The sequence below is a fragment of the Tenrec ecaudatus genome, chromosome 2, assembly GCF_050624435.1.
Source record: "Tenrec ecaudatus isolate mTenEca1 chromosome 2, mTenEca1.hap1, whole genome shotgun sequence".
Taxonomy (NCBI): domain Eukaryota; kingdom Metazoa; phylum Chordata; class Mammalia; order Afrosoricida; family Tenrecidae; genus Tenrec; species Tenrec ecaudatus.
In genome coordinates, this window is record NC_134531.1 from 32,706,098 (window position 1) to 32,730,899 (window position 24,802).

The following is a 24,802-nucleotide window of genomic DNA, read 5'->3' on the forward strand; positions in this document are numbered from 1 at the left end:
TTCTGTAAGGGGATGTCCAGTGGCCTACAAATGGGCTTTGGTTCTCCACTCCACACTCCCCACCTCATTCACAATGGTAAAAATTTTTGTTCTGGTGATCCGTAATCCCTTCGACACCTCGTGATCGTACTGGCTGGTGTGCTTCTTCCATGTGGGCTTTGTTGCTTCTGAGCTAGATGGCTGCTTGTTTACCATCAAGCCTTTAAGACCTCAGACGCTATATCTTTTGATAGCCAGGCACCATCAGCTTTCTTTGCCACATTTGCTTATGCACCCATTTGTCTTCAGCGATCATATCAGCGACATGAGCACACAATTATATGATTTTTTGTTCTTTGATGCCTGATAAATGTTCCCTTTGGCACGTCGTGATCGCACCAGCTAGTGTGCTTCTTCCATGTGGGCTTTGTTACTTCTGTGCTAGATGGCCGCTTGTTTACCTTCAAGCCTTTAAGACCCCAGACACTATTTATTTTGATAGTTAGGCACCTTCAGCTTTCTTCACATTTGCTTATTCACCTGCTTTGTCTTCAGTGGTTGTGGCGGGAAGGTGAGCATCATAGAATGCCAATTTAATAGAACAATGTGTGCTTGCATTGAGGGAGTACTTGAGTGGAGGCCCAATGTCCTTCTACAGCTTTCATTATGGATTGCAACTCAATGTGAAGAAAATTTTTTACAAGTAGACTAATAGACAACATCATAATAAATACAGTAAAGGTTGAAGTTGCTGAGGATTTCATTGTGCTTGGATCCACAGTCCATGCTCATGGAATCATCAGTCAAGAGATCAAACAATATAGTGCATCTGGCAGATCTGCTGAGCAAGCAAGAGCTCCTCAAAATGTTGACGATCAAAGAGGTCACTTTGAAACCTAAGGTGTACTTGACCCAAGCCCTGGCATTTTCAAAGGTTCGCATGTATGTGAAAGCTGGACAACGAATAAGGGATGATCAAAGAAGAATAGCTGAGTTTGAATTCTGGCGTTTACAAAATGATTGAGGGGACAGTGGGCTGCCAGGAGAACAAACAAATCTTGGAAGGACCCTTTTGAGAAGCAAGCATGGCGAGACTTTGTCTCACGTACTTTGAACATGTTATTAGGCAAGACCAGTCCCTGGAAAAAGACATCGTGTTTGGCAGAGTCAAGGGTCAGTCCACCCACCCTGTGAGAGAGGGGTGGACACAGTGAATGCACCAGTGGCCTCAAGCAGAACACCAAGTGTGAAGATGGCCCCAGATTGGGCAGTGGGTCCTTCTGTTGTGCACAGGAGTGCTATGAGCTGGAGCGGACTTGAGGGCACCTCACAACAACAACATACAAAGATTGGGCAAGTATTTTATTTGGTCCAAACTAGCTAATAACAATACATTTGGTGGATATCTCACATTTGCTAAGACTTGTGCAGGGATCTTCCATATATTTCTACACTTTTCTCACCACCTCCTTAGGTGGCTTTTGATCATCACTTTTTCTGTGTTAATAATACTACTATGACCATTTACAAAAATAATTTTCCAGGTGCTACGTAGGTAGTATACTAAATATATTAGCTAAACTATCTTCAATACATTTAGTGTTGTGCAAATTTATAAGGTGTTCCCCCTTATATTTTTGACTGGATGGAGCTTTTAAGACTTTGAATGTTCCTTTTGATACCATTAAATCAAAACCCAAATTTATTGCCAATGAGCCAATTTCAACTCATGGTGCCTCTACAGAGGAAGTGTTTCTGAGCCTGTGAATTCTTATAGGAAAAGGTCATCTCATCTGCCCCCCAGAGGAGCAAATGGGTCTGAACCAGTGGCTTATACTATTAAGGTAAAAAAAAAAAAAGTTCAAAAAAATAAAGAAAGAAAGAAAAACTCAGCACAGAACAATAAATATTAGCATTCTGGGAAAAAGAAAAAACAGAGTCATATTTTCTTGGCTTGTATTAAAAATAAGCAAAGCACTGAGCATGTTTACCTGTACAGAGGAGAAGGTGAACAGGAAGGGATAGGAGCCATTGCTCAAGGTACACTTTGTACAAGACTGTGATTAATGAGTTACGTGAATGCATTACTCATCTAAAAATGAAGTGAGAAAGTGTTAACCAAAATTGAATAATTAAACAACATGCCTCATGCCGCATAGCTGCAGAGTAGAGGAGGTAGGATGTGGACCCGGGCTCCTGTAACTCCAAAGCTCCTGTGTGTTTACCTGTGAGCCATGCAACTCTCTCTTTGGAGATACAGCTCTTCAGGAGCACAGCATCTTCAGCAGCAAGTTCTGGAAGCATGAACAGCAGTCTTTGCTGGAGAAGGACCAGTCACAACTCTTTGGGGAAGGTTTCACCTCCTTTGTTTTACCACCCTGCTATGTTTTCCCAAACAGAGGATGCTCAGGAAGACCAAAATGACCGCGTGTCCTAAGGTTTTGAATGTTTATGCTGTGATGGATCAACCTAGGAGTTACCACTTTGGCTTTCAAGGGTGAGTCAAAAGTATTGCTCTTATGATTTCAGCTCATACCGTAGGTTTTATTTTTCAAGCAAAGCATTTTAAAGCATGTCCCTGCGAGGTCAGTGGATGGCTGTAGACAAATTCGCTCTGTAATACACTTGTTTGAGACTCGTGGGGAAAAGTTATTCTGAAGTCAGAGCTAATAGCAAATTTTTAACAAAACTCAAGTAGACCTCTTCTCAATTACTGAAGTTTTGCAACAAGTTGACGGGAATGCTGCGTCATACAACACAACCGGTTTTTGTTTTAATGGGTCGTATGTTTTCAGGAAGGTGTCAAAGATGAACTCAAGGCAGGGAGGTCAGCTACAATTATGGTGACTATTTGGGGGAATTCCCACGGGACGGTCCTTACAGATGTTCTCAAAGGACACAGACAATCATGGAGACTTATTATGAAGAAGGATCCAGGAAACTGAAAACAGCATTAGTGAGAAAAGGGTTGGGGGAGTAACACTGAGGGATTTTTTTTCCCCAAGAAAAAAATGTTTCCCCATCATTGCAATGCACCTGTTACGTCTGTAAGAGTCGCAAAGGACTGACTACTGGACATTTTGTTGGGAAATTTTACCCCATCCAACCTACAGCCTTAATCTTGCCCTTTGAGGTTTCTTCTTGTTCCCCAGACTCAAAGAGCATTGCAAAAGAATAGGATTTGTGTCCCTCAAGGGAACCAACACTGCCATCGGACCCTGATGTAAATTGAAGAGCGCAGGATGCTTCGGGGAAGGAGGGTTGTTGATGTTCCTATTGTTGTTATGTGCCGCTAAGGCGGTTCCAACTCATCGAGACCCTCTGTGCAGCAGAACAAAGCACTGTGCAGTCCTGTGCAACCTTGGGTGTTGGAGCCCATGGTTCAAGGCACTGCAGCAACTCATCTTGCCAAGGGCCTTTCTCTTCCTTGCTGCCCTGCTAATTTACCAAGCATAATGTCCTTCTACAGGGGCTGGTCTCTCCTGATAACACGGCCCGGTGTGTGAGACTAAGTCTCACCATCCTTGGCTCTAAGGAGTATTCTGGCTATAATTCATCCAAGACAGATGTGTTTGTTCTTCTGGCAGCCTGTGGTATTTCATTGTTCTTCATCAGTATCGTAATTCAAATACATCGATTCTTCTTTGGTCTTCCTTATTTAGTGTCTAACTTTCACGTGCATACAAGGTGACTGAAAATACTATGGCTTGACCCGGTTGCACCTCAGTCCTCAAAGTAACATCTATATTTTCAACGCTTTAAGAGGTCTTGTGCATCAATGCCACCTTCAGAGGCACATCGGTCTAGATGGAGCATATGTCAGGAACAATACCTTCAAATTATTATAGTTTTATCATGCAAAGATTTCTGTAATTTTATAATAATACTTTTTTTACTTACCCTTATATATAACTGTCGTAGTTAAGGAAATGTAAGCTTACTTTCATACAGAAAAAAAAGTTGTACCTTTTAGTAAGAAGAGGCAGTAATTTTAGAATGGAAGCAGCCAATTTCATGTTCTTATAAAAATTCTTAGGGCCCAAGAATTCCCTACCCTCAGCCAATTTTGGTTTGTTTGTTCTATTGCATCATTGCTGGCTCACAGGGACCTATGTACAACAGAAGTCGACACTGCCCTGTCCTGCACCATCTGCATACTCATTGTGAGGCTTGAGTCCATTGTTGCAGCCACTGTGCTCATCCATCTTGAGGAGGGTCTTGCTCTTGGTCACTGGTCCTCCACTTTTCCAAGCATGATGTCCTTCTCCAGGGACTGGTCTTTCCTGATATTATGTACAAAGTATATGAGACAAAGTCTTGCCATCCTTGCTTCTAAGGAGCACTCTATTCTTTGTACAGGACAGATTTGTTTGTTCTTTTGGCAGTCCGTGGTATTTTTCAATGGATTGATTCTTCCCCGGCCTTCCTTACTCTCAAACTCCAATTTTCACATGCATACAAGGGCAATTGAAAATACCATGGCTTGGGCTAGGAGTATCTTAGTCCTCAAAGTAACATCCTTGCTTTTTAACACTCTATAAAGATGTCTTGTGCAGCAATTTTACCCCATGTAACATGCTATTCGATCGTTCTTGACTTCTGCTTCCATGAGCATTGATGGTGGATCGAAGCAAGATGAGATCCTTGGCAAATTCCATCTTTCCTCTCTATTTATCACCATGTTACCTATTGGTTCAGGTGTGAGGATTTAGTTTTGCTTCACATTGAGTTGTGATCCACACTGAGAGCTACCACCCTTGATCTTCATCAGCAAGTGCTTTGAGTCCTCCTCACTTTCACCAAGCCAACTCCTGTTAGTGCCCAGAAGAGCTGCAAGTGCCTTACGAGGGCCTATAGATGGGGTGGGGATGGGGGTGGAAGGAGCTGATGGCATGGTGCATTAAACATTGCAGGTTACCCAAAAGCCCTTGGGGTCACACTTAACAGCCACTCTTGGAGAGAAAGAGATGGCCATCTGTTTCTGTAAATGTTTTCAGGGTAGGAAACCCTGTGGGGTAGTCATCCTCTGTCCCACAGGTTTCCGAGGTTGAAATCTGAGTGGAAACAGGCTCAATAGCAGTGAGTTTGTGTGCGTAGATTGGTTGAGGAACTCTGATGAGCTAGTGGTTAAGCACTTGCTTAACCCAAAGGGCCCTACTTTAAATCCTCCAGTCATTCCATGGGGGAAAGCTCTGTGTGTGTGTGTGTGTGTGTGTGTGTGTGTGTGTGTGTAAGACTGCAGCTTTGGGAGCCCTCTGGGGTGGCTTTACTCTGTTGTATGAGTTAGTAGCAACAGCAACAGGGTTTTGTTTTGGGTTGTTCGGGGCGGTAGCAGATCAGTTGTCAGAAGACCCTGTTCTCCTTTGTCTTTGTGGGATTGTGTGCAGGTTGCTGATCCTCCTAAGCCTCCTCCTCCTAATTAAGCAAATGAGAGAACCAGCACTTGCCCAACTGTGCTTCAGGCGTGTGCACACACACACACACACCAATTGTCATCAAGTCAGTTCCAACTCATGTCAACCGCATGTGAGCAGAGAGAATTGCTCCATAGTGTTGAAGGACTGTTCAATAGCAGACTGCCAGGCCTTGCTTCCAAGGTGCCTCTGGGTGGGTTTAGACCACAATCTTTTGGTTAGTAGTTGAGTTGTTAGTTAATATTTATACCTCCCAGGGTCTTGATCAAAAGAACAGAAGATGAGTAAGGAGGAGGGCAGGGGTGAGGTGAGGTGAAGAGGTCACCATCAGTTCCCCAGGCCATGGTGGTGAACAGTTTGGAACATCGATGCCCTTAGTTTCCAGCTTCGGACTTTCTGCCAAATCCCCGCCCCTTCTCCAAACCTCCAGGTGAGTCCCCAGGTTCCCCAGAGCAGACGTTCACAGACGCACCTTCTCCTCCTCCTCCTCGCGGTGGTACTCAGCAATGAGGTTAAAGGGCACGGTGTACAGTATGCTGGACATGACACCAAACAAGGAGCACAGAGCCAGGGTGGAGTAGACATTCGGGAAGAGCCCGATGAATCCTGTCCCCAAGCCAAACAGCAGGTACCCTATGAAGTAGACGCCCTTTAATCCCACGTGGCAGACCAGTATTTTCTGAAAGTCTGGGAAGAGAAGAAAGGGCAATATTACAGCTAGCCACACCTCCCAACACTTAGTCACTTCAGACAATCCTTTCTGTTAAAGATGAGCATTTACTGGGAGACTTCCTTCATACTGGATCCGTAACAAAAGAGCTGCCATATCTGTGCTTGGAAACAGCTGGCATCTGAAATCACTTTAAAAATCCTTTGCATAAAGGAGACCTTGAAAATGCCTTGCTAGGCTGATTTTCTCTTTCGCCAAAAAAGGGCCGGGCACCATGGCAGGCAGCTGAACGGAGGCAGGATGCATAAAAGGGTGTGGGAAAGCTCCCCTCAGCCAAACATCCTGGGGTCACATGGTGTGGAAGAGAAATGTGGGTTTTCCTGACCCAGAGGACTCCCTGGGTGGTGTGAAGAGTTGATGAGCATAGCTACTGATGGAAGGGCTAGAGAGTCAAGTCCGCCATTTTGTTCAACCACGCATAATGTCAGAGTTGACTTGATGGTATGGATATATTTATCTAAGGAGTCCACCAGGGTTGTGTAATGATCACGTGTTGGGCTGCCAATTATAAGGTCATCAGTTTGAAACCACTCTATAGGCGAAAGACCTGGAGTTCTATTTCTGTAAAGAGTTACCATCTCAGAAACTCACAGGGCCAGTTCTGCTCTGACTTCTAGGGTTGCTATGGATTGGCCTTGACTTGATGGCAGTGACTTCGGAGTTTTATCTACCAATCTACCTACCTACCTAACTACCTACCTATCGATTGCTATTTCAATTCATACAAGTTGCAATAAACATGGTTGACAGTTAACTTAATGACCCTCCCAGAATTACCATGGAATAAAGGGTTGGCAGTCTACTTGCAAAGGCCAGCGATGAAAACACCATGGAGCACAACTGGACTCTACCACCCCCAGGGTCACCAGGGGTCAGAGTTGACTCAATAGCAACTCTATGACTCAATGGCAACTATATAGATATCCTTCTGATTCATATGGAACTGGCCTGAGAGGACCTAATACCAATATAGGCTTCCCCTGTTATCCAAAAGTGTAGCATTTGTATGTAACCTTTCGTAAGCCAAAAGAGTGAAGTGCAATTACCATTCAATTCTTTAGGGAAATATTTGGAAATCCCCAGACACATACATACCCACTCTGGAAAATTTGATTTTTTTTAAAAACCTACCAAAATCAAACAAATAATATAAAAAACAAACATAATTCTGTTCACAGACACAACCCAAACTCTGTCACTGGCTGCTGAGTGTGGTTCTAGAGCAGGAGCCTGGAGTCACCACTCTGGCTGCTGAAGTGTCGGTGCCACTTTGAGAAGCCAACACTTGTTCCACTTGTCCTCTGTTTTGTAAAGATAAAAATTCCTCTTCAGATTCCTTCCATTAGCAAAAATGGGTCCTAGTAAAAGTATCATGGGACTAATGCAGGTCTCTCATAAAAAGCTAAGTCATATAGAGTGACCTTCGAAAAACAAGGGGGGATACCTGTGCTAACCTGCTTTTCCCCGTGATCCAAAGTCTGTCTCTGAAAAAAAAATGTTTAAAGTCAGCTTTTTTCACCATGGTCCAAGCCTTCTATGCCTCTTTGCCATCCAGGGGCGTAGCCTGAATGGCAGCGGAAGAGGTCACTCACCTCAACCTCACGGTAACCCTATTGGACAAAGTTAACCAGTCCATGTGGGTTTCTAATGCAGCAAATCTTTCAGGAATAGAATGCCTCATCTTTCTTCCCCAGAGTAGCTGGTGGTTTTGAAACGCTTACCTGGAAGTTAGCAGCCCAACATGTGACTCACTATGCCACCAGGGCTCCTAGAGAGTGAAGTGAATGGTGTGAAATGACCTATCGGCCCTTTCCTTGACTCGCCAGCCTTTCCCAAGCTGTAAAAGGCTCCCCGAGGGCCCAACACCTCCTCATCACTGACCCCTCCCTCTGTGACAAGTTTCTTAGCTTCTCAAAACCTCAGCTTCCTCATCTGAAAAATAAGATACATAACCTTCCCTTAGAATGATTGTTAGGATCAAATGAGGTCAAATATATATGAAATCGCCCACTCCAGAACCTAGCACATAAAAGCATTCCATTAGTGGTAGCTGTGACTAATTCCCGAGATCCATCTGTCAGTTTGTTTTCTTGGGCAGCTTACACATTGCTGTGATGCTGGACACTAGGCTGTCCATATTTCCAAACCCAAAAGGGTGGATGGTGTCTGGGCTTCCAGACAAAGACAGACTAGAAAGAACATTCTGATGATGCACATGTGAAAAGGAACCAGTGGAGACCTAACTGCACCAGAAGTGGCGTGATAAATCCTTTGAAAGGGGGTTACATCACCCTGGTGGTGGAGTGGTTACTAGTTGGGCTGTGATCTACATGGTTGGCAGTTTGAAACCACCAGCAGCGCTGCAAATGAAAGACTGGGTTCCTCCTCCTGGAAACAGTTACAGCCCTAGAAATCCACAGGGGTTCTCCAGGCCTTTGGTTTTTTGGTTTATATTGATTATGCTGTGGGTCATAACAAAACATTGTCCAACTCGGATGGTTTGGGCACCTCAATAAGAAGGATCCATCGTGAGAGGAGGACATCGTATCGAGAGAGGCAGCAAAGGTGGGGGAGAAACTCATGAGACAGATTGGCACAAACCCTGTGAGGGTAGACTCCAACATGTCAACAATTGTGAGAACAGTGTGGGACCAATGCTTCGTCTGTCCTCCATAGGATTACCATGAATCTGATGTCTGTCTGTCTGTCTGTTTGTCTATATATCTACCTACCTACCAACTGATGTGAATTTATTAAAGGAAGTGATGTTGTCAGGCTGTCATTTCCAGAGCTCTGCCTGCCATTGGAAACTCTGCCTACCTTGCCAATTAGTTTTATTCCTGTGTATTCATTTATTGCTATTTCAATGTACATAGGTTGTATTGTATTGAAGAGTGTCGACTCAACTTGGTGACACGCCACCCCAGGCAAACTTGGTTTGTTCATAAAAAGCATTGTGGCAGAGCTAATTTTTACTTAAACAAATAAAACACTTTGGAAAACATCTTATGATATTCTCCACATGGTAAGAAAAATTCCTTTTAAAAACTCTTCTTCTTTTTCAACCTGTGCATTCCTTACCTCTCTCTTATTCTACCCTCCTAGAACAGAAAAGCCCGGGTGTGGTAGTTACATAACCTGGTGTCAATTTGCGATATGAGAGGATTAAGAGTGAAGTGGTGGAGTCTAGTCTGCTGATCAGGATATAGCCAATGAGCCTCTGTGTGGGCATGGCCTTCTACTAAGTATTCTGGGAACTCTGGTATGACCTGCTTAGAGGCAAAAGACAGACTATCTTTATTCATTCCCTGGGAGACATTGCAGCTGATAAGACACATGGAACGATGCTAGTGCCCTGAGCCAGAGAAGCCACATGGACCTGCCTTGATGGAACCAGGACTCGAGCCGGAGAAGCCACGTAGAGACCCCAGTCAGTGCTGAGATGCTTACAATGCCACTGGATCCCAGGACTTTCTCCCACTGGCCTGTGATTGTCCTGCATTTGGCGTCATTGCATATGTTTTGTGACTCTTAAGAGGGCTTTATAGATTGGTATCGGACATATGGGCGAATATTGGACTTATAGGCTTGAACTGGACTGGGGTGGGATGCTTCCTTAATGTACAATTACCCTTTTTATAAAACTCTGTCTTATACACATATGAGTTTCTATGGATTTGTTTCTCTAGTCTACTCGGACTAACACACCAGTGCTAAAAGAAATGTCCCTACTCAGGAACAACATTTCCCCTCTACCCAAACAATGCTCTGAGTTTGCATATTACACAAAGGGAGCTGGAAAACAAATCCATTATCCCTATGCCCTAGATTGACCCACCACACTCCATCTAGAGCAGTGGTTCTCAGCCTTCCTCATGCCGCCACCCTTTCATACAGTTCCTCATGTTGTGGGGTCCTCCAACCATAACATTATTTTTGTTCCTACTTCATAACAATAATTTTGCTACTGAATTTTTATGTAAATATTGATATGCAGATATCAGTATTTTCATTGTTACAGATCAAATATAAAGCTTAGTGATGAATGACAGAAATAATATGTGATTCTATATTGTAAAATATTTATTTCTAATTACAAATAGGTGAAATTTGACCTGGAAGCATAGTGTAGCATGGGTATCATTCTTAATATAACAACAGTACACTACATTGCTATATTTTGCGACCGTATGTGTAAAAAGCCAACGTGTCGGTCTCTAAGACCATTGGAAATATGTGTTTTCCGATGGTCTTAGGCAACCTGTGTGAAAGGGTCATTTGACCCCAAAGGGGTTATGACGTGACCCACAAATTGAGAATCGCTGATCTAGATAGAAATACTGGGTCTGCGTCAGAAGTTATGTAATGACTCCAACACAAAGGGCTGTAGGGTAATTTCAGGGTAGTGAAATATTTATTGTGGCTCTTTGAGCAAAAGTCTCTGACTCCCACCAAACACCCTTTCCCTGAATGGATCTGCTGAGAAGGTAGGGGAAGAGACTGATAACATTCACCTAGGAATAAATGCAAACAGGATTCCCTGGGGTGCCATTCTGCTGGGTATAAAATGAGCCCTCTGAGAAGCAGGAGGAGGGCTCTCATTACCAGCAAGAGCCAGGAGAGGAGCATGTCTAGGAGGCCATAGGCTGGTCCAGGTGTTTCTTGGTGTGTGACTAATCAGTCCCCTGTGCCTCTGTTTGCCTTGTAGATAAAAGCATTGTGAGATAACTCAGTTCTTTATGACTTTGCAGCTAAAAGCAGTGTGAGATAACTCCGTTATTTACTACTTCTTTTTTTTTTTCCTTGAAAATAATTGAACTTTATTTCAGCAATGTACTCTGATAAATGAATTTTAAGACATTTAAGTCATTTGTTCATTGAGTTAATAGATGTTTCTTTATTTACTACTTCTTTAAGATTCTTTTGAACCTTGCCTATCCTTGTGCTTATCTTAGAACATAGTGCTTTTATTATTCAAATGTTAAGAAAGTGTGACTAGTTAAGTAACATTTGCATAGATAAGAGGTTAGGAATGTTTTTTAAAAGCAAGTTCTTTGGTGTTTGTTTTGTAACCATTCCCTTGTAAGAAGAGTATAAAAACCAAGCTTTCCGGTACTTCAGTCCATCACACTGTTATCCTTCCAATCCCATGCTTTGTACATGTCTCTTTCTTTTTCTTTCATCCGCACACCTCATTTCAGATGCAGATTGATGCGGATAGCTGGTCTAATCACCCGCAAGCATGTCCTTTGGACCTGCAATCCCTGTGTACCCTGATGTCCTGAATCCAGATAGATGTTAGCTATGTCAAAGGAGTGTGCGAGAACCAGGAGCCAGAGCATGAAACAGAGTGATGACCTTTTCAGAGCAAATAGAGTACTTTATGCACGGCTGACTTTGCAGAAAGGGGTGCTTCTGTCCATTTAGTTGGGGAAGTTGGGCTTGCTGACCCATGAAAGTGAAGCTGACTGCCTTTGGGCTGAGGCTTACTGGAGTGCGGTGCCTCTGGGCACTTAATTCAGGGAGCTGGGTTTGCTGACCCACTGAGCTTGAGCCCAATGCCTTTAGCTTGAGGCTTCCATCAGAGTAGTATGCCCTTTGGGCATTTATGAGCAGACCTGAAGTAACTTGATAAAATGTCCAGATAAACAATTCAACCCTTAGCATTTCTCACTGGAATTAAAACGCCTCAGCTTTCTTAATAAACCCTTTCATTATGGATGTTGTCTGTGAGTTCTGTGTGACCATTGCAATGGACATTAGATCTTAAAAAGCTAAGAGACCAAACTCACTACCACTGGCTGACTGCCAGCTCACAGTGACCCTATAGGACAGGGTAGAACTGCCCCTGTGCGTTTCTACTCTTGTAAAGACTACAACTCTTTACAAGAGTAGAAAACCCCATCTCTCCCCCTGTGGTTTCAAACCATTGACCTTGTTGTGGTGAACAGTCCAATGGATACCCACGACACTAGCAGGATTCCTGTAACATTAAATCCTAGAGAGACAGAATAGAGAGCACGAATGAAGACAGCACATTGATTATACTCTGGAATGGGAAAAAAATTAATTGAATCTGCCCAGGTTGGGCTTGAGATACGGAGAAACATTAGAAGATGCAGAGGGAAAGTGATCCTTGATTTGGGTCTGTGTGGTAGTTAGACAATTTTATGTCAACTAAACGCCCCTGACTAGGGGTAGAGTCAGACCTGTCAGTCAGGCCCCAGGACTGTGGTGTTTCTTGGGAGCATGGCCTTCTCATAATGAGGGCCCAGGGATTCGCCTCCTGTTATCTCTCTGCCTTGACCTTCCTGCTTGCTGACTCCCAGAGCTGCTGGAGCCCTGCCATGTTTTCCACCAACCGCAGATGCACACAACTTTGCACCCACCAGCCTTTGACCTTCCAGCATTCTGCATCATCTCATGTGGCTGTGTGAGTCTGAAGAGGGAGTTAGGGACTAGTGTCTCCTGTTATGGACTTGAATTAGACTAAGCTGAGATGCTTTCCTGATACATAATTACTTGTTGGTGATATATATACATATATATATATTCATTCACTGGATTTGCTTCTCTAGTCATCCTGGCCTAACACAATCTGACAGCATGATTAGAAGTTGCTAGGTAGGGAAGTAGAGAGAGAGTAGATCAGGTAGGGAAAAGCATGAGTGGAACTAAATGTACAGAGGTGTGTATGGCTGTGCAGTGAGTCATCAAGAGTGAGTGATTAACTTGTGTGATAATTAGAGAGTTCAATGTGCCGTCCAAAGCGTGACAGCCTTCAATGCCGAGCTCAGCCATTTGACTTTACCAGATGGGCTACAGGAAGCCTCTGAACATTAGTCAACAGGGTTGATGCTAATCTAGAAATTATTGTTTAATACTAATTCACAATTTTAGGGACCTCATAAAGTATACTTCATATAACTTTAGAAAATGAATAAAATAATAGTTTATTTGATATTGAGGGCTCTTACTTAGAAAAGGCCTAAAAAAACCAGCATACTTTTAAATTTTCAAATAACATGAAATTCACTCAGGAATTCAAGCAGTCTGTTAAGACTGTTACTTAGTAGGGATCTTTGAGGGAAAAAGAAAAAGTTAAAATGGATGCAAAATTAAGAGAGTACCTTTTATCTAAGTGTTAAGACAGCACTACAGTGATACCTCTGTTGTCGAAATCAATTTATTCCAAATTCGTGTTCTAACACCAAAAAGTTTGAGAACTGAATATATTTTTCTCATAAAAAACAATAGAAAACAAAATAATTGGATCTGAGGCCCCCAAATTACACTTATAAATTCATTTTTCCAGGCCTCTAAATCACTACAGAAACTTCTAGCTTTCTTGTACATCACTGTCTCAGATACACTATCCCCATAGGGCTAGTTCTGATTTATCCAAATAAACAGTCACTTTTCAACCTCTTCAATGGTCTGAGTGTTTCATGGAGAACAATTTCACACCTTTCGCTACATTCGCCTCTCTAATCATATGTTTTTCCTTCCAAAAATGTTGGTAATGTCCCCGTAGCCAGGCTGTGCTCAGCTACCAAATCAGACAAGCGGTGACCTGCTTCAAAGTCTGCAGTGTTGTTTTTCTTTAACCCTATAGGGTTCTCACAGGTTTTTTCCCGCTTAGCTTTACTGTTGGTATCATTAACCTTCTTTGGAGCCATAATGTATTTTATGTAAATAAAGTGAAAATTTTTTAAAAACCCACAATGACAAATGTTTTCACGTCCTAACACATATATGTTGTCCGAGGGAGACTGGCACCTAGAAGCGTCTCTCCCTTTGTGTCCATGGTGAGACGCGACGCATGCCATATTATCATCTGTACACATTTTTCAAGTCAGATTTGCAGGTTTTTCTACTCAACAAAGTTATAGACACTGGCCAGATTTTTTTTGAACTCTGTTCTTCAAGTAGGGAGACGTTTGCGCATGCTGAGTCATTCCACGGTCAAGGTATCCCTTGGCAACACAAAAGATTGAGATGGATCATTTGGTAGAGCCGTCTAGCTTAGGGCTCTCTGATTCCAGTTTATCTGTTTGAAGTCTTCCTGCTGGAACTTTCATTCCTGAGACCGAGCTCCTGGAACATAGCACTCTGCCTCACTAGAGCGGAGATCATGTTACACATTGATTTTGTCCCCTGCCATATGAGCCACCCCTCCTATTTTACCTCATCTGAAAATCTGATAAGCTTATCTCTAAGACTCCATAAGTTATCAGGCTGCAGCAGCACGCGGCCCCCTGTTCATCAGTGCACTCTGTGGGGAAGCTGTCCCTCACCCTCTCTTCATCATCCCGTTACACGATGCTTTGTATCAAATTTCTTTTTAGCTTCTAGAGAACCTTGATCAGAAATCCATTGAGCCCAAGAATAAACTAATCCCCAAGGCCGGGAACTGTCTACAAAGATTTTCAGGAAAAAAGAAAGGATACTTCATGTGGTTCTTAATAAAGTAATTCTTCCTGGCCTCCTTCCATTTTATAGGAGTTGAAAGTCTTGTCTTTCTTCCTTGGAGCTTCTGATGCATTCGAACCGCAGACCTTGTGGGTCACAGCCCAATGTCTACCTACTATGCCACCAGGGCTCCTTCAAAACCTTCCATTTTAGAAAGCAGAAAACAGATACAGAAATAGAAACTCAAGATTCCACCAGTCTCAAGACACCCGTAAGATCGGGAGACTTACAGGACCAAAGTGAGGAGAACACAGAGTTGATGCACAAGCCCCAGCATCCAACCTCGACCCCTCGTTGATAGATGAGAAACTCGGTGGAGTTGTGTGGGCCATAGGGATTCCCACGATACACAATCTGAAAGAGAGAATTGCGCTGTTGAGCTACAGCTGCAGAGCTGTTGGGCCTTCCCTCCCTCTTCATAAATTCTGCCTCTATTCCCTGGGACCCCCATGCTCCTGCCTGATGGACCTGTCCTTGGACATGAAGTTCATGCTGCCAAGCCCAAGTAACCATTTCCATCCCATCACACTTCTGCTCACGAACATTCAGGAAAACAGAATGCCTCCGGCATCAAGTCTGAACAACATTTTCTTGGCTCTTGACCCTCTTTGCCTCTATTGAACATCTGACCCTTTCTGACTTGGCCAACTAAGGGAAACAGAAAGATTTCACCCAAGTTGTCTCCACCAAATATATGGCAAACCTAGCTTCTTGCTATGCATGTTAAATGACTATACACTGGAGGTCAATGAAAGTAGGTCAGAGTAATTCTCCCTAAGAGTTATCAGTCATCTAGCGCAGAGTGTATATCCTGTCCCACCCTAAGTAGAGCCCACTCCCTTCTGATAAGAATAGTAGTGGATTGTTTCCCTGAAGGAGAGCCCAGGGAGGTCAAGCCCACTCAAAGGTGACCAAGGTTAGGCCACTATCATGAATCTAGGGTCCGCCCATCTTGTCACATGTATATCTCTAGCACCTCCTCTTCCTATCATATGTACACAGAGCTCATTCCCTTTCTGCCTTATGCCCATTGTATATCCTGCTACTATTGCTTGTATTGCCTAGTGTACAACCCCTTCCTGTGATATATGTCCTTACCTGTAATTAGGAAGCATGCACGCCCCCCAAAATATATAAGCCTTAGTTAGCAATAAGTTGCCCTCTTCTGCCCTCTTGGTCCATGCTGTGAGTGGACCTGGCTGTTGAGATCATGGCCATCCAAGAGGTGAGCATGTTACTATGAAATGTGTCTGACTTCCTCATTTTACTCTCTCTCCCATCTCTCCCTATTAATCTATGACTTTATTATCATCTTTATATATCTCAACCGTACAATTGAACCTACCGAAACCATGATTAGTTGTGGGGGCCCCCACGGGCAACCCTCCTTCCCACCTTCTATTCCAGCCAACAGGCTTCGCACATCTCTACACATGCTAGTTCTGTTCCTGTGTGCAATGTTTGCTCCAACTCCTCCCTCCCGCCAGTGCCTACTTGCCTGCCAAAGTCCACACTTCACTCTACTTCTTTTAATAAGTCTACCGTGGCTGCTGAAGGAGCTCTGATGGTGTAGTGGTTACATTTGGGCTGCCAGCTGCATGCTCAGCAGTTCAAAATCAGCAGCAGCTACATGAGAAAAAGACTGGATTCTCTACTCCCATGAACAGTTGAAGTCTTAGAAACCCACAGAACGTCGCTATGCGTCAGCACTGATGAGATGGTAGTGAGTTGGTTTGGGATCATGGCCACAACAGCTCACATTGACTTTTCACTCTTTGCTGTGTTTAATCACACGCTGGTGATTCATTCAGGCTCCATAATGTCCTCTCATCATCCAAGATGCAGCCTTTTTGCTTCCAGAGCCTATTTATAAGGTAGCTCCTTGAAGATACGCTTCTCTACACTTTTACTCTGCCTATCCTAGAAATGAGCCCAGAAGAAACTTGATAGGTTTTAAGAGAGGAATTAATGTCCACGCCAATGACCACGTGCAGAGAGGTTGGTGTTACCTGGCCCATGAAATCTGTGAAGAAGAGCATGGTGGACAGGAACGCAGTCCATCCAATGAGGTGGCTGATGCAAAGGTAGCGGTAGTGGGGAGGCGTACTCGCCAGCGCCCTCAGCAGTGACTTCATGGTCATTGACCTCTGAGTCTGACATAAAACAAAAGACACAGGCATCGTCTTCAATGCAGACCCAGTCACCTGCAGGCTTTGGCACACTTGACCAAGCTATCTATAGGTCACCGGGCCATCATACTGGGCCATTTTTTAGAGACATGGCCTTTAGGTTTCTGTGGAGTGGAGTTATAGGAGTTGCTCATGGAAGCAGCATTCAAGAAATCAAACAATATATTGCACTGGGCAATTATCTTGTAAATAGACCTGCTAACATATTCAAAAGCAAAGGTGTTACTTTGAGGACTAATGTTTACTGACCCAATTCCTGATATGGAAGATTGAAGAAAAATTGAAGCATTTGAATTATGAGGATGGTGAAGAATATACCATGGACGCCAGAAGAATGAACAAATCTGTCTTGGAAGAAGTACTTCCAGAATTCTCCTTAGAAGTGAGTATGGAGAGACTTTGTCTGATGTACTGTGTCCATGCCAGCAGGAGAGACCAGTCCCTGGAGAAGGACATCATGCATGGTAGAGAGTGGACTAAAAGAAAACTTGGATGAAATGGATTGACACAATGGTAACAATGGTGGATTTATACATTGTAACAATTGGGGGACTGGCACTGAGCCAAGTAGCATTTAATGTTGTTATCCATTGGGTCACTGTGAATCAGAGCCTGGTTGACATCACCTGACCACTACCACAAGCAGTTGTAGGTCCAGAGGAGGGCATTAGCTTCCTGGTGCTGCCATAACACATTTGTGGATGGCTTTTAAAAATAGGTGTTTATTTTCTCACAGTTCAGGAAGTTAGAAATCCAATTACAGAAAAAGATAGTTACATTTCTGTTTGTAGAGAAATGGGAGGTTCAACCTCCCATCAGCAAAAAGAATGCTTGACAATACATCTGTAGAACACCAAGGTGAGAATATACCTGGTACTACATTCCTAATTAGACACTTATTATCTAGTGTCCAATTATCTGGACACAGAAACTAGATCATTTCTGTCTATACTTTAGTGATCTAGGCTGTGTGCTATAGACTCCTGGGACTTCAAACTCTTAATTTTTTTCAAGGTACACAACATCCTTTAGGCCGACTACACAAGAAGGATTTGATGTGAAACCCCTACTACGTGAACTGGGCTTTAACTCAAACTCACCTAAAGTCCTTTGACTTAAGGCTGAAACTCTCTATTGTGAGAAGCACATGACTCTAGAACTGGCTTTTGTTGGACTTTGGTTCAGATCTCTTGCCCAAGGAATGATGGGCTGAGACCACCATATGTTTATTATTTTAATTCCTTCCTTGCTTTATTATGACATGCAGGTGTAGTTCTGCTGATGTAAATAAATATTATTGGAAGTTTCATCCTATCACCCAAAGAGAAACGTCCAAATACAGGATGTGGCTGAAGGGCTAGATCCATTTCCTCTGTGTGTGTGTGTGTGTGTGTATGTGTTTGTCTCTGAACCCATGTTGCTTTTTATGTCACCCCAAAATGATTAGGGTCAGCCCACCCTAAACTAGGATGACCTCAACAGATTGACTACCTTATAGTAAACTGTCAGTTTGTCAGATGGTGGTTGTGATGCTGGAAGTTATGTCACTGATATTTCAAATGCCAGCAGGGTCACCCAAAGTGAACAGTTTTCAGCAGAGTTTCCAGACTAAGAACAGACCATGAAGGATTTGATTCCCCACTTCGGAGGAAGAAACTGCTGAGAACCTTAGGCACAACTTTGAAGCACTGTCAAACACTGACCGAGTAAACAAAGGAAGCAGAGCTTTGTCAGAGATACTGCCAGAGGATGGGCCTTTTGCGTCCAGTGGCACCCAAAATATGACTAAAGAGAGATGATTTCTTGGAGAGAAATCAGTTGTGGCCATGCGACCTTCATTTGTTGACTCAAAGTAAAAAGAAACAGCTACACAAATATTCTAATGATTGGAATGCTGAATGTGCAAAGTAGGAATCTAGGAAACTTGGAAATCATAAAAAATGAAATGGAACACATGAAGATCAATCTCCTGAGTTGAATGGACTAATATTGGCCACTTTGAATCAGAAAAATCATAGGATTTATTTTACCAGGAATAGCACAAAAGAGGAATGTGTGGCACTCATTGTCAGAAAGGATCTTGTTAAATCCATCATGAGGTTCAATGCTATCCACCTTCAAGGAAATCCAATCAATACAAGTATAATTCAAATTCATTTACGTACCAGCCATAAAAACTAGTGATAAAGAAATTGAAGAATTCTACCAATGAACTCAATTGGAAATTGATTGAACATGCAATCAAGATGCATTGATAAATATTTTTAATCATTTTATTGGGGGCTCATACAACTCTTATTGCAATCCATAGCATAGATAATTATTATTGGAATGCAAAAGTTAGAAACAAAGAGGAAGGGTTAGTAGTTGGAAAACATGGACTTGGTGATACAAATTAAGCTGGAGATCTCATGATGGAATTTTGCAAAATCAATGACTTGTTCATAGTGAGCCACACTCACACTCGCCACTGTAATGCCATCTTGTTGACAGCTGAATGGCCTGCCTCCTTTCCCCTCCATCTCAGAAATCCCACTAGTGACTGATTTTAGAATGTACCCTCATGTTCTCAAAATCAGAACATTCTAATTACTAATAGTGTTCCTTTTGATGTTGTAGCCAGGATATTATTATCTTTATTTTACTAACCAGGTAGTTATAGTCAATGCTGTACCCTGTAACGCTCACTAACTCTAAAGAATAGTAATATTAATTTTGCTTCCTGCCTCTGTCCCTGCTTGTTTAAGTCCTAGACAAATGATAAATCAGTTTTTTCCTTTAAAGATGGACTAAAATGTCCACTCAGGACTGCAATCAAAGCATTGCTCTTAGATTCTAGCAGTCTGGTTATAACTGAATAAAGACTCTTTTAAATTATCAAGACATTATAGTGGCTGTCACCTGTTTGAACCCACAACAATGACCAATACCTTTTTTCAACAACTCAAAAGATTACCATACACATGGACTTTCCTTGTTGGAATACACAGAAATCAAAATCAACTATATCTGTGGGAAGACAGGATGGAGAAGCTCAATATCAGCAGCAAAAACCAGACCAGGGATTGACTATGGAACAGAGCATCAATTGCTCATACGTAAGCTTAGGATAAAGCTAAAGAAAATCAAAATAAATCCACTAGAGTCAAAATATGACCTTGTGTCTATCCCACTGAATCTGAAGAACAGCTTGGATGCATTCAACACAAGTGACAGAAGATGTGATGAAACGTGGGAGGTTATCAAGACCATATTCATGAAGAGAGCAGAAGACAGAACACAAATAAAAGATCAAAGTGGAGCTCGCTCTTACTGCTAGAGTTGCCAAAGCAAATGGAAGAAAAGAGGAAGTCAATGAGCTGAATAGCACAATGCAAAGGGCAGCTTGGGAAGACAAAGCCAAATATGGTAACGAAGGGCCTGAATTAGAAAACTGAAAGAGAAGAACACGCTGGTAGATGTTAGACTGAAATAGCACGCGAAAAAATTCAAGCCTCAAGTTGCGATTTTAAAATAGTCTACAGGCAAAATGTGGAATGATGCAGGAAGAATCAAAAAATGATGGAAAGAATACACCGTCACTGTACAAAAAACAAACAAACAACGAGTCGACATTCCATCATTTCAGGAGGTAGCATATGAGCAAAAACCAATGGTGATAAAGGAAGACGTTCAAATTGCCTGAAAGCATTAGCCAAAAACCGTGCTCGAAGAATCGATAGGATGTCCATTGAAATGTTTCAGCAAGCTGAAGAAGCACTGGAAGCACTCACTCGTCTATGCCAGGAAATTTGTAAGGCAGCTCCTGGCCAACTGACTGGAAGAGATCTATATATTTGCACCGATTCCAAGAAAGAATGCTTACACTGCATATCATAGATATTGCGCACAAGGGCAATTTTGCTTAAGATCATCCAACAGCAGTTGCAGCAGCACATGGACAGCAACTGCCAGAAGTTCAGGTCAGACTCAGAGGAGGATGTGGAACAAGGGATGTCATTATCAATGTCAGACGGATCTTGGCTCAAAGCAGAGAGTAACAGAAAGATATTTACTTGTGTTTCATTAACTATTCAAAGGTATTTGACTGTGTAGACCATAATAAACTTTGGATAACCTTGAGAAGAATGGGGATTCCAGAACACTTCTTGCGCTCATGAGCTACTTGTGCGAACAGAATAAGGAAATACAGCATAGTTTAAAATCAGGAAATGCGTGTGACAGGGTTGCATCCTCTCACCATACTTGTTCAATCTCTATCCTGAGCAAATAATCATAGAAGCTGGATTTTTAAAGAAGAATGTGACATCAGGATTGGAGGAAGGCTTATTAACAAGCTGAGGTCTGCAGATGGCACAACCTCGCTTGCTGAAAATAAGAAGGAAATGAAGCACTTGCTGATGAAGGTCAAGGATTTTAGCCTTCAGTATGGATTAAACTCAGTGTGAGGAAGAACAGACTCCTCACAACTGGACCAATAGGTAACATCATGATAAATGGAGAAAAGGTTAAAGTTGCCAAGGATTTTGCCTTACTTGAATCCACATCAATGCCCATGGAAGCAGCAGTCAAGAGCTCAAAAGACAAGTTGCTTTAGGTAAATAAGCTGCACAAGACCTCCTTAGAGTATTGAAGAGCAAGGACGTTACTTTGAGGACTAGGGTGCCCCTGACTCAAGTCATAATATTCTCCATTGCATCATATGCTTGTGCAAGCTGGACAATGATTAAGGAAGACCAAAGAAGAATCAATGCACTTGAATTATGATGCTGGAGAAGAAGAGTGAAAGGATAAACAATCCTGTATGGGAAGAAGTAAGGCCAGAGTGCTCCTTGGAGGCAAGGAGAGAAAGACTTTGTGTCGCATACTTTGGATACAGTGTCAGAAGAGACCAGTCCCTGGAGAATGTCATCTTGTTTGATAAAGTGGAAGGGCAAAAAAGAGAAAGGCCCTCAACAAGATGGATTGATACCATGGCTGCACCAATGAGCTCAGGCCCAGGACCAATCAAGAGGATGGTGCAGTCCTGTGCGGGGGTTTCCTTCTGTTGTGCACTGGGTCGCTGTGGGTTGGAGCTGACTGGCTGGCACCTACCAACACCAACACATTAAATTGCATTTTGGAATGTAATTACACTACATTATGGAAAGTCATTAAATTACATTGGATGTAGGATGATTCATTTATATCAGATCCTATCCACGGGTAAATAGGCTAAGAATTTAATAAATATTTCGAAGGGTCAAAGTCTCATCCCAAAGCTCCCACCATTTGGCTTCCTCCCTAAAAATGCGTGTTTTCCTATGTGCAAAATACATTTACCTTTTCGTGGAAGTGCCAACAATGTAGACTTTGGGGTTTTAAAATAAGTCAAAAATGAGTACACAAACCCCAAATTCTTTCATGCAGACTTGAACGGTGTTCAAACCGGAGGCTATAATTTGGGGGTAGCAGGAGCCGTGAGAGAATGGCGCCGTCAACCTTTGACACAACTGTTTTGAGAGACGAAGGAAAGCAGAAACACCCTTTGACCTTTTATCATTGCCAAAGAAGAGGAGTCTCCGGAATATGAAGCAGGCAGTTGTTCTGAAGAGTGAGAACATCAAGACCAACCAAAGGGAGTGTGTGACTCTTTGCTGTCAGCCTCTCATTTATCCCGCATCTTGACATGATGAAATTGAGCCCAGGCTAGTCCATTCACAAGGAAGCCTCCTGAGATGTTCTGTTTTAACTCTGACAATGTTTTCTTTAGAGCTCTTCACCTTGGCTTGACGGTGGCGATTGTAGCAGAACGCCCATACGGACTCACAGCTCTACTAGGAAAAGGTGTCTGTGTGCGCGTGTGTGCATCCGCCGGGTTTGTGCCTCACAGGAAGCTGCGCACTACCCCTCCCCCATGAAAACCAGGAGTCTGGCTGGCCAGCGATCAGCCCCAGTGCAAGCATTAACCTATGCCACCGCCTTGTCTTTGCCCTGCTTCTTTCACTGTTTACCTAGATTTTCCTATGTTCTAAATGGTAAGAGCTTCCCGGTTGTGTGTAGCATTTCTGTAAAGAGCCCTGTGGGTATTTTAACTCAGGAGAATTCAGCTGGCATCATAACCCTGATGCGTCAGTTCCCTTGTCAAAGCTCTTTCAGGGGTTTTGAGCACAGAGTGCTGTTATTGTGTGCATTGAGCCTGCGGAGTGAAACTGATGAGCGAAAAAGTCATAGAGTCTACAGGGGCCGAGAGTTCCCACAAAGTACACAATTACCAACTCAAAAAGAGATGATTTAAGTGGGGAAGGGGGCAATTGACTGGCATAGATGAATTAAAGATGGATTTTATGAAATTCAATCATGTGAACTAACTCAGGTCTCTATCTATCTATCTATCTATCTATCTATCTATCTATCTATCTATCTATCTATCTATGTATCTTTAAACTGTTCTCAGACTGCACAGCTAACGCCACTATGGAAAGTACTGACTGTGACAAACAACGGCATCAGGTCCCTGGCTCTGATCTAGCACAGGCTCACACTGCTTAGCTAGTGGCACCCATGATGCACGCTTGGAATAGGTCTCTCTGTATTAAACCAAATAAACTCATCCAGAATCCAGTATCATGTAATGGAAACTTAATAGTTTTCCTAAATAATTTCTTAATAATTGTATTGTTTCATTTTATTGCTCAGTTCATGTGTGTATTAGTTCTTTTTCTTATTGGGGTTCTTCTTGTGCAACGAGATGGAAGCCCTGACGACACAGTGGTTGGATGTTGGGCTGCTACCCAAAAAGTCAGCAGTTCCAAACCATCAGCCGCTCTGCAGCAGAAAGATGAGGCTTTCCACTTCCTTTCCAATCACACAATTGCCATTCTAACCCTGTCCTATGTGTCGCGACAAGTCAGCATGGACTTACTGGCAGTGAGTGCGAGTTTGGAGACCGTTGGGTTGATTCCAACTATTACCCATGATCCTACAATAAAAGCGAACCACAACATCTGTTCCTGGGCTCTAATCTTTAAGATCACTGGGTCTTTTCTCCCGTGGACACCCTGGGGATTTGAACTGCCAACCAATCCGTTAACTGTTGTGCCACCAGGGAGCCTAGCTTCTCAGGGGTGTGGAGAACATATGCCTTTTCCTTATGTAATCATATCTGAGCCTCACAATAGCCTGTGAGTTGGCGAAGCAACCCTCAATAAATATGCATACATCAAGTATGTATGTATATTCATATGTCCACAGAGAGTAGTAGAATTTTTTATTATGTATGCGCATGCTGTGATTTTGTGGCCTGGAGGATGTGACTATTAAAGTCTGCATATTAAGGGTGATGTAGGTGATACTAATCCAGTTTGGTGGTTCAAACCCACCCACCAGCACTGAAGAAGGAAGCCCTGGTATTCTACATCTGTTAAAATTACTCTCAAGAGGGAGAGCAGGGCAGGAACCCACCCAGAGGGAGAGTAGTGGTTAGGTCTCCCCAGAATTGGGAGTGTGCATGCAGAACTCCCTCCCCCCCACCCAGCTCACCAAACCTGGAGGGAAATGCAACTACGCAGAGCGACACATGAAAAGATTGGACTGCCTCTAATCAGAGCCAACTGACGCCTCCCTAGAACCGTGTGCTACACAGGACAGCACCAAGCCTGCAGGTTGGGGAGAGGGGCCAGCCTGCAACGCCCACACAGAAGCAAACCAAGAAGGGAAAAGGGAGAGTGCAGTTCTAGATCTCGTATCAGCACACCAAGCCAGGAGGACAAGGTCCCTGCACGGAGTTGCTAAGGCACAGAGAGGACTGTAGGGTCAACAAGGGCTCAAGAGATGATGACCCCTCACTGGAGTGTACCACGACAAGAGGACAACACTGGGGACATGCGGTGGTTGTGAGTCCAGTCTGAACCCCCCACAGCAGGGCCCATCAAAGAGGGAGCATAACAGATCAGCAATGGAGCAAAGCCAAGTCACAAAGCCCTGAGGAGCCCCCGAAATAGACTTCAGGCTAGGAGGGGCAGTGCCCAGAATCCCCC

General features: G+C 43.2%; 1 protein-coding gene across 1 annotated transcript in view; it reads right to left on the minus strand.

The window, feature by feature from the left end:
* The window catches only part of SLC45A2 (solute carrier family 45 member 2), a 57,183-nt gene that overhangs the window by 2,466 nt on the left and 29,915 nt on the right, over positions 1-24,802 (minus strand). Inside the window, exons 4-6 of the mRNA XM_075542998.1 lie at positions 16,605-16,748; positions 14,826-14,949; positions 5,866-6,080 (exon numbers count right to left, since the gene is read on the minus strand). Of these exons, the coding sequence (XP_075399113.1) occupies positions 5,866-6,080; positions 14,826-14,949; positions 16,605-16,748 (483 nt within the window). The remainder of the gene's footprint in view (positions 1-5,865; positions 6,081-14,825; positions 14,950-16,604; positions 16,749-24,802) is intronic.